Raw genomic sequence first — 9,806 nt, forward strand, 5'->3', positions numbered from 1 at the left:
TGTCTGTTTGTCTGTCTGTCTATTTAATTTGAAAAGTACGGCAAACCATAAGAGTCTTACCTATATATATATATATACATCATAATTAAATTAAATCACAAGTTCACAACTACTATCCATATTCTTGAAAAGTGAGTGGCTTCACTTTATCTATTTAAACAGACGTCCCCTCTTAACTTATAATTGTGGAAATTAATAATATCTATAGATCGAAGAGATATGTGGAAGTTGAAAGTTGGAGAAGGGAATGGACCATATTTGTACAGCACCAACAATTATGTGGGGAGACAAATATGGGAGTTTGATCCAAATGGAGGCACCTCGGACCAGATAGAGGCTGTCGAAAGAGCCCGACAAGAATACAAGACTAACCACAATAAGGACATGTCTCGCGCCCTCCCCTGCGCTGACCTTCTTATGCGCATGCAGGTTATAATGATTATGATCAGTTTTTTCTTCTTCATGTAAATCCCAAAAACATAACAATCATTTTCAACAACAGCTTAAAAGGGAGAACAACCATATAGATTTGAGCATACCGACGGTTAAAGTTGAAGCTGGAGAAGAAGTCAGCTATGAAGCCGCCACCACGGCTTTAAGGAAAGGAATTCGACTCAACAGAGCAATCCAAGCCAGCGACGGTCATTGGCCGGCTGAAAATGCCGGTCCTATGTTTTTCACTCCACCCCTTGTAACTAATTAAACTCCATCATTTATTAATATATTCATCCTTTGAAAAAAAATATTGATTCGAATCCCTTTTTACAGATCATTGTTCTCTACATAAGCGGAGCCATAAACACTATTCTCACTGAAGAACACAAGAAGGAGCTTAAACGTTACATTTATCTTCATCAAGTAATTAAGCATATATATATATATATATATATATATATATGCATGCATGCAATTTAAATGAATTAATTGAATTCATATATAAAATGAATGTGTTTTAAAATTACAGAATGAGGATGGAGGATGGGGATTCTATATAGAGGGGCACAGCACCATGATTGGCTCGGCGTTGAGCTATGTAGCTCTTCGTCTTCTTGGCGAGGGCCCTGACGATGGAGTTATGATGACCCGAGCAAGAAAATGGATTCTTGATAATGGTGGCGCCACTGGAATACCCTCTTGGGGAAAGACTTATCTCTCGGTAGATATATAATTAATTTGACATTTTGGATAATTATATTTAATTTCATTTAATTTAACTATACAAAACTATTAAATTACAGGTCCTTGGTGTGTATGAGTGGTCAGGCTGCAACCCTATTCCTCCTGAATTCTGGCTTTTCCCATCATCTCTCCCTTATCATCCAGGTAAATATAATTAACTTAATTTATGAGGTTAAAATGATTTACTTCAAATATGGTCTCATCCCAATTTTACCATACAATAAATGCATGCAGCAAAAATGTGGTGTTATTGTCGCACGACTTACATGCCTATGTCCTACCTCTATGGTAAAAAATATCATGGTCCCATTACTGACCTAGTTAAGTCAATAAGGGAAGAGATCCACACCATGCCCTACCACCAAATCAATTGGAACCGAGCCCGCCATGATTGTTGTAAGGTCGGGTCCATTAAACATTAAATGTATAATTAACCTTCACCTAATATATGGGTTTTTATAAAATTTATTGTTTGAATTGATTATACATATATAGGAGGATTTGTATTACCCTCATACAACTGTCCAAGATTTACTATGGGATGGTCTTCATTACTTAAGTGAACCGGTCATGAACCGATGGCCGTTCAATAAAATCCGTGAGAGAGCCTTGAAGAAAACGATCAAATACATGCGCTACGCAGCCGAGAACAGCCGATACATCACTATTGGTTGTGTAGAGAAAGTAAGTATATACCCCCAACATGACATATATACACATTTGAACACAAGAAAATGAAACTAATATTTGGGTGACACTTGAAATTAAGAGCTTGCAAATGATGTGTTGGTGGGCGGAGAATCCGAATGGTGACGAATTCAAATATCATCTCGCAAGAGTTCCCGATTATTTGTGGCTTGCCGAAGATGGAATGAAAATGCAAGTAAGTTGCGCGTTAATTATAAAGAACAATATTATAAATTATTTTAATTGATTTTACAAATTAAAATGATTGAATTAAAAAAATTAATTGCAGAGTTTTGGTAGTCAAGTGTGGGATTGTGCATTGGCAACTCAAGCAATCTTGGCTAGTGGTATGGTTGATGAATATGGTGATACCCTCAAGAAAGCTCACTTTTACATCAAACAATCACAGGTTTGTTTTTTATAATTCATTTTTATACTCAACATTTAATTAATTAATTAAATCCCATTTCTTAAACTTGATCAAGATCAAAGACAACCCTGCTGGAGACTACGAAAATATGTACCGACACTTCACAAAAGGAGCATGGGCTTTCTCCGATCAAGATCAAGGTTGGGTGGTCTCCGATTGTACTGCCGAGTCATTGAAGGTGCGACGAATAATTATGACATCTTTATATAATTTATTTAAAGGTAAAATCCAAAAATTAAATTGAAATATTTTCTTTGGCAAGTGCTTGTTAACACTTTCGCAAATGGCGGAAGAAATTGCTGGGCAGAAAGTCGACATTCAGCGATTGCACGAAGCTGTTAATGTCATGCTTTACATGCAGGTTTGCATGCAAAATTCATAACCAAAGTTTAGCTTAATTAAGTTAATCTTATTTAATTAAGTATGTTTTTTGTATTAATTGTTTTCAAAACTCAATGCAGAGTCCTGAAAGTGGAGGCTTTGCCATTTGGGAGCCACCAGTTCCACTTCCAATGCTACAGGCAATATTCTAACCATGCATGATAAATAAAGATTGCATTTTTATATGATCAATATATACATATATAATATATATGCTTATAATTTATTTATTTGTGTTCTTCAAATATTGTTCAGGTGTTGAATCCCTCAGAAATATTTGCTGACATTGTGGTGGAAATTGAGTAAGCCACACTAACCAATTTAAATATCTTCATTTTGTTTTAATTATAATTAAGCAATAATAATTAACTAATTAGGTCACAACAATTGTCTCCTTATGTATATAGGCATGTAGAGTGTACCGCGTCTATAATAAGTGCTTTAGTAAATTTCAAGTTTCTTTATCCCGGGCATCGCGAGAAAGAAATTGACGTTGCAGTATCCAAAGCTGTGAGATTCTTGGAAAACAGACAACGTCCCGATGGTTCATGGTAATGAAACAAACATTATACTAATTAATATCTCAAATGTGCAACAAGAGATTACATTAATTTTTATTTTTGTTTGGTTATAGGTATGGATATTGGGGAATTTGCTTCATTTACGGAACATTTTTTGTGATGAGGGGTTTGATTGCATGCGGAAAGACATACGACAACTGTGAAGCGATTCGTAAGGGGATTAATTTTTTGCTTACGATTCAGAATGAAGAAGGTGGTTGGGGAGAGAGCCTTGAGTCTTGCCCATCTATGGTAATTAATGAATTAAGCCATAATCCTAGTTTACATTAATTCGGAGATTTTAATGTAACAAAATTAACAACATTAACAGAGATATCAGCCATTGGAAGGAAATAGAACAAATTTGGTGCAAACATCATGGGCCTTGTTGGGCCTTCTTCTTGGTGGACAGGTTAACTTTTTATCCTTCATGTTTATTTATTTATCTATTAGAGGTTGCTTGTTATAAATTCATGATGTATATACATAATCAGGCTGAGAGAGATCCAGGTCCTTTACATAAAGCAGCAAAACTCTTGATAAATTCACAACTTGATGATGGAGATTTTCCTCAACAAGTAATAATTTCAATATATAGTTCAATTAATTCCCATTCTTTATCCCTTTCCATCAATTTGTAATTTGTTTATGATTTGTAATATTGAAACAGGAAATATCGGGAGTATACATGAAGAATTGTATGTTACATTATGCACAATACAGAAACATCTTCCCAACATGGGCACTAGGTGAATATAGGAGGGGCGTTTGGCCAACCGCTTAATTTTATTGACAAATTATTTTCATTGCAGTTTGGTTTCTCGATTCTGTTCTATGTAACTCTTATATTAAACATGTGGTAATTATATATATATATATATATATATTTGATATATAGAGAAATATTATATCAACTAGCTAGAACTCATGTGTTGCATGATTGTACGAAAAAAAAATGTATAAAAAAAATATTAGTTTGTATGAATTATTAGATTTAAATTCAAGTGGTTAATTTTCCTTTATTGGAACATTGAGATGCGATCGTTCTTCTTGAGTTAATTAAAGTGTTTCCTATCGTTGGTATGCTTTCAACCTGACATTGAGACTTTGAAAATACTTTCGTTGAACTCAAATATAAAATTGTTGTCCTTTTAATTATAACCTTTCATATTTGTTGAAAGTAGTTGACATGATAAAGGAAATTTTACATGAAATTTTGACTTTACAATTCTTTATTACCAGTCTTTTATTCTTCGACAACCAACCGTCAATTCTAGTTGACTTCATTACTTTCACATGCCTCTCTTATCTCTGTTACTTATCTTTATCCATCGGCAAACCAACCACAACCAACTTCTTATTCACACATATAATTTACTTAAATTTGCATTTGTAAGGATTCAACTCTAGTCTCAAGTGTGAAAAATATCACTTTAACCATTAAACTACTTGTGATTGATGAGTTTTATTTATAATTTTGTGTGCATAATACTTATTTTTTTTTTTGTAAACTAACAAAATTTCAAAATTTTGAATTTTTATGATAAAATTTAAAAATGATGTTTTTATTTTTTCATTATAAAATTTACACAAATAATAAAAAAATTAATTTATTTTATTTAAATATATTGTAAATTAAGTTTTAAATACATTGTTATATATTTATAAAATGATATATATATATATATATATATATATATAATTCATACAAATAGAATTATTGTTATATAATTATTTATTAAAAGAATTATATTTTAAAGAAAATTAAAAAAATTTAAAATAATAATGTATCTAAAATATGGTGAGAATTAAAAATTATTAATATAAAAATGTAATAAATAATAAAATATATATTTATTTTATTTATATTTATATAATTATATAGATTATAAAATAATTAATACAAATAGAATTATATATATATATAAAAGTATTTATTAAAAAAAATTATAAAAATAGAGTTAAAAAATAAATAATTTTTCGTATAAAAAGTTAGATAATTAATTACACATTCATTAATATAAAAATATGATAAATAATAATAAAAAATATATTTTTTTAGATGGGTTGTTATATATATATATATTATATAGATTATAAAATAATTAAATTTATTAAAAACATATATAATAGAATTAAAAAATTAAATAACTTTTCATATATTATTTTTTAAGTTTGACAAATAAAAATAATAATTAAATAAAAGTTCATTATATAACTTATATCCATTTCCATTAACTTATAGTTGTGTTTATGATAAAAATTCGGGAATATCTATTTTCAAATTAAACAATTGTATTTACGCCGAACACTTTAATTTAAGCATGATTGTATATATATAAAAGATTAAAAATAATACTTCTCATTTAGCAATATTAATAGAATTCAAAATGTCAACTACATATTTTGGAAAGATTAAAAAAATTTAATAGCAATAGTTTGTTGGCAATGTATGCAACTCAACTAAATATATTTTATCATATTACTTAATTTAATCACCTAAATTCATGCAATTTAAATAGGGTTAGATCTAGAAAACCATATTAGCCTTGGAGAGTTTGCACATGTATTAAATTCTTAATTAATATGTATTAGGCCGACAGGGACCAACGACTAGTTGAAATATGACAGATTAATTAATTATATGATATTCCAAAGACAAAACATTGAAGAGCTGTTTGGGGGCGTGCACTGTGCGCCACGTGGAGCATTTTAGTTGGGTAGTTTGCGGTGGTCAGGTGTACGGAAAATATAAAATTGTTTTTTGTTTTATTTAAATATTTTGATAGATTAAATAGAGTAGTTTCAATTATAATTAATAAAAACATTTAGTCTAATAAGTCATATGTTAGGTTAAATACATTTGATTAGTATTTTCTATTTTTTACCTTTGGGATGAGTGGTCCTACTTAAAGATGACGAGTACAGAAAAATACTCATCCTCATATCTTCGTAAGCGGTAATCTATGTAAAATTACTAACCGGGTGGTAACTCGAGTAATCCAAAATATTTTATATATATAGCAGTAAAGATGTGTAAATACCGTGTTTTTTTGTCTCTAAAAGGAAATAGCGACAATAAATTAATTATTTTTTGTTTGCTTGATATTATTATCATTCTAACCTGAATAAATTTTATGAATTTTTTTAGCCTAGATAGATTTTGTGAAAAGTTTTTAGTTTGGATAGACTTTAAATCATAGCTTCTCTATTGCCCATTCCTGAACCCGACGAGTATTTATATTTGTATCCCATCCCCGATTCGTCGAATACATATATGTACACTACCATTTTTTAAAATATTTTTTTTAGAGATGATTTTTTTTCTCTCATATAAATGTGGCTGGTCACGTCGGATTTGTAACCTTATTTTCGTTATAATTAACTTCGGTGCCCAAATAATTTATTTTATGATAATATCATATATATATTATTTAATATTATAGCATCAACTCTCAAACTCAAGATGTAAAATATTTGGACAACTTAAAATTAAAGACCAAAATGTGAAATGTTGATTTATGTTATTCAAACCTGATAAATTTGTGAGTATTATTTAATATTATAACATCAATCCTCAAACTCCAAGATTACTCTTGTGAGTGTTGAAATATAACAAATAACATGATATAAGTGTTGTCTAATAAACTAATAAAAAAATAAAATCTCATAAACGTTGAATGCAATGGTAAAATAATAATAGAAAGAATTCTGCTATTACTCGTGAGTGTTGAAAAATTTATTTAATAACATGATAATAGTGTTGATTAAATAATAATAATAAAAAAAACAATATATATGAATAAATTAAGACAATAAAAAATATGTTCATTTACGGTTAGTAAAACAAATACTGAAAAAAAAATCAGAAGATATAATAGCCCAGAAAAATAAAAATATAAAAAAAATTAATTAAAAAATAAATAAATTATAAAGTCTTCTTTGTTTGACCTCTTTTTCACACTCTTCTAATCATAAAATTAGTTGAGAAGTCGAAATGAGTGTTTATATTATCTACTAACTCATTAATTAAATTAGTTGACTTTGTATCTAATTTGCTTCACTTTTTTATAATGACATTCATTTATTTTTCTTTTATGTTTTTTCATCTATCTTGACAAAATAATTCTAATTATTTGTAGAAAACATACTTTTGCATCTTACCATTTTTATTTGCTACAAACAAATTATTTTGGTCTTAATAAAATGTACTCATAATTGATGCCCTACTTTTTTTTACTCCCTTTAAAACCTCTAAATAAAAATGAGATTTTTTTTTTTAAATAAGGCAATTCATTCGAGACTAGCGAATTCACGTATTAGAATAACTAGCATAGTATTAATCTCATGCATTTGTACGGATAAAAATATATTTAAAATATTATTTATTTATAAATATTTTAGATAAGATTAATATTATTTAAATTTAATTAATTTAAAATTGATTTTAGTTTGTAAAAATTAAGTTTAATCTTAACTTAGTGTTAACATATATTTTATTCCCCCTGCACCCCACTTAATCCCACTTAACCCCTCAATTGACTATCATCTATATATATCTTTTTTATCCCTCGGGAAATCGCCCACCAATCTTAGTCGACCTCAATTGATGACACATCTTTTATCTCTTGTTAAACTCAACCATCAATCTTAATTCCGACCTCACACTCCACAAACTACCCACTTGACCTCTATCTTGTGACCTCACACTTTCAAATGTTCTTCAAACCAACAACTAATTCCGACCTCATACTCAACAAACCACCCAGCACTCGACATCCATCTCGTGACCTCACACTTTCAAATGCTCGTCAAATCAACAACTAATTCCGACCTCATACTCGACAAACCACCCACCACCCGACCTCCATCTCGTGACTTCACACTTTCAAATGCTCACCAAACTAACTTCTAATTCTTACTTCACACTTGACAAACCACCCACCACCCGACCTACATCTCGTGACCTCACACTTTCAAATGCTCGCTAAACCAACAACTAATTTCGACTTCACACTCGACAAACCACCCACCACCCGACCTACATCTCGTTACCTCACATTTCAAATGCTCATCAAACCAAGCACTAATTTTGACCTCACACTCGACAAACCACCCACCATCCGACCTCCATCTCGTGACCTCACACTTTCAAAAGCTCGTCAAACCAACCACTAATTCTGACCTCACACTCGACAAACCACACACTACCCGTCTTCCATCTCGTGACCTCACACTTTCAAAAATTCGCCAAACTAACAACTAATTCCGACCTTATACTCGACAAACCATCCACCACCCGACCTCCATTTCGTGACCTCACACTTTCAAATTTTGACAAACCAATCAATAATTCCAACGTCACACTCGACAAACCACCCACCACCCCATTTCGTAATCTCACACTTTCAGATGTATTCATTTGTTTAAAAGTTGTATCACCATATATTTCGTGAAAATTTAAATTTGCATGTTTAGGAATTCGAACCCTAGTCTTAAGCATAAAATGTGAACACTATAACCACTAGAGCACTTGACATTGTTGAAATAATTTTATTATTTTGTGTATGTATATATATTTTGTATTTAATATTTATTAAAATTAATTAAATTTTATATTAATCAAAAATTTTTTTATATTAATAAAGAAAATATTATATATATATATATATATATATATATATATATATATATATAAAAGATAAGAGAAAAAATGTATAATACAAGATAAAATGTATTTATATAAAATTAATGATAAAAATTAATATAATATTTATATAAGGTAACTACATTTAATTATATATACATATTATATAAATAAATTATTAATAAAAAATATATATTTTATGATTAGTGAGAATATATATATAATTAGTAAGGAAAAAAATAATTAGAAAAGAAAAAAATATAAAATAAATATATTTATAATTTTTAAAATAAAAAATTTAATTAAAAAAGAGAATAGGAGAGAACAGATAAAAAAAAATACCTAATAATATATATTATTGTGATACTTGTTAACTTTAAGCATCATTATATATATACATTTTCAAACAAATAATTTTGTTACGAAATATTGACTAGAACTATTACGTACTCGAATAACACTTATATTAGGCCTTGATTTTTTTTAAACTCTAACCATTACTAACATATTTTTGTTAATTTTCTTATCAATCACATCCACTTCATTATATTAATTAATTATAATATTAAAATAAGTTTTATTTTATAAAAAAATACTTTCCGAGTCAAACACCAATCATTTTTTATATATAAATAATTTAAGGTTTATTTTAATCATTATTTTATATAGATAATTTAAGGTTTATTTAAAAACTCTCTAGATCTAACTAACAAGTTGTTTGTTAATCTTTGAATAAAGTCAAAAACCAGTAAGACAATTTTGTTTTTATTAAACAATTAATTATTATTTTACTTAATCATCTCACATGGAGCATCTAGCTCAGCCAGCCCCTGAACATATTATTTAAGTATAATAATATTCAATATTATGTACATAGAACATATTATAAAAGAGGGGAGATGGAAAGAAAGATAATTAAGAG

The 9,806-nt window shown here is 28.8% G+C and overlaps 1 protein-coding gene across 1 annotated transcript; it reads left to right on the forward strand.

The window, feature by feature from the left end:
• The first annotated feature begins 199 nt into the window (after nt 1-199).
• On the forward strand, nt 200-4,081 carry LOC124911318 (dammarenediol II synthase-like). Its single transcript, XM_047451788.1, has 18 exons — nt 200-429; nt 503-691; nt 769-858; nt 965-1,156; nt 1,239-1,323; nt 1,414-1,580; nt 1,675-1,863; nt 1,949-2,062; nt 2,156-2,275; nt 2,352-2,474; nt 2,559-2,657; nt 2,758-2,817; nt 2,933-2,979; nt 3,085-3,228; nt 3,312-3,489; nt 3,569-3,649; nt 3,732-3,815; nt 3,908-4,081. Exons 1-18 carry the CDS (start codon nt 220-222, stop codon nt 4,019-4,021), a joined length of 2,286 nt encoding a protein of 761 aa, XP_047307744.1. The 5' UTR covers nt 200-219; the 3' UTR covers nt 4,022-4,081.
• Nucleotides 4,082-9,806: the final 5,725 nt, after the last annotated feature.

The sequence above is a fragment of the Impatiens glandulifera genome, chromosome 8 (assembly GCF_907164915.1).
Source record: "Impatiens glandulifera chromosome 8, dImpGla2.1, whole genome shotgun sequence".
Taxonomy (NCBI): domain Eukaryota; kingdom Viridiplantae; phylum Streptophyta; class Magnoliopsida; order Ericales; family Balsaminaceae; genus Impatiens; species Impatiens glandulifera.